Here is a 236-nt window from a genome sequence, read left to right on the forward strand (position 1 = left end):
GGTCGCGCTCCCGGCACCGTCCTGCCGACCCCGGGGAGCTTTGGCTCAGGCACCACGGTGAAACGATTTCGTCCCCGACTCCAGGTCTCGACAACCAAGAGAGGACACCTGAAAACAGGAAGCGCTACAGCGAGATATTCCGGAGCCTGGATGCCATAGAGATCTCGCTCGGCAACGTGTACGTAGAGAAACGGGGCTGAGCGCGTTTTCGGGGTCTTCGCCAACCTCCCTCTACC

At 61.0% G+C, this 236-nt stretch overlaps 1 protein-coding gene across 1 annotated transcript in view; it reads left to right on the forward strand.

Annotated features, from left to right (window-relative positions):
- Positions 1-84: 84 nt before the first annotated feature.
- The window catches only part of LOC104511833 (GEM-interacting protein-like), a gene marked incomplete at both ends in the record, with an annotated part of 6,952 nt that continues 6,800 nt past the window's right edge, over positions 85-236 (forward strand). Inside the window, one exon of the mRNA XM_010154598.1 lies at positions 85-178. Within this exon, the coding sequence (XP_010152900.1) occupies positions 85-178 (94 nt within the window). The remainder of the gene's footprint in view (positions 179-236) is intronic.

Source organism: Eurypyga helias, unplaced genomic scaffold, assembly GCF_000690775.1.
Source record: "Eurypyga helias isolate BGI_N326 unplaced genomic scaffold, ASM69077v1 scaffold38656, whole genome shotgun sequence".
Classification (NCBI taxonomy): Eukaryota; Metazoa; Chordata; class Aves; order Eurypygiformes; family Eurypygidae; genus Eurypyga; species Eurypyga helias.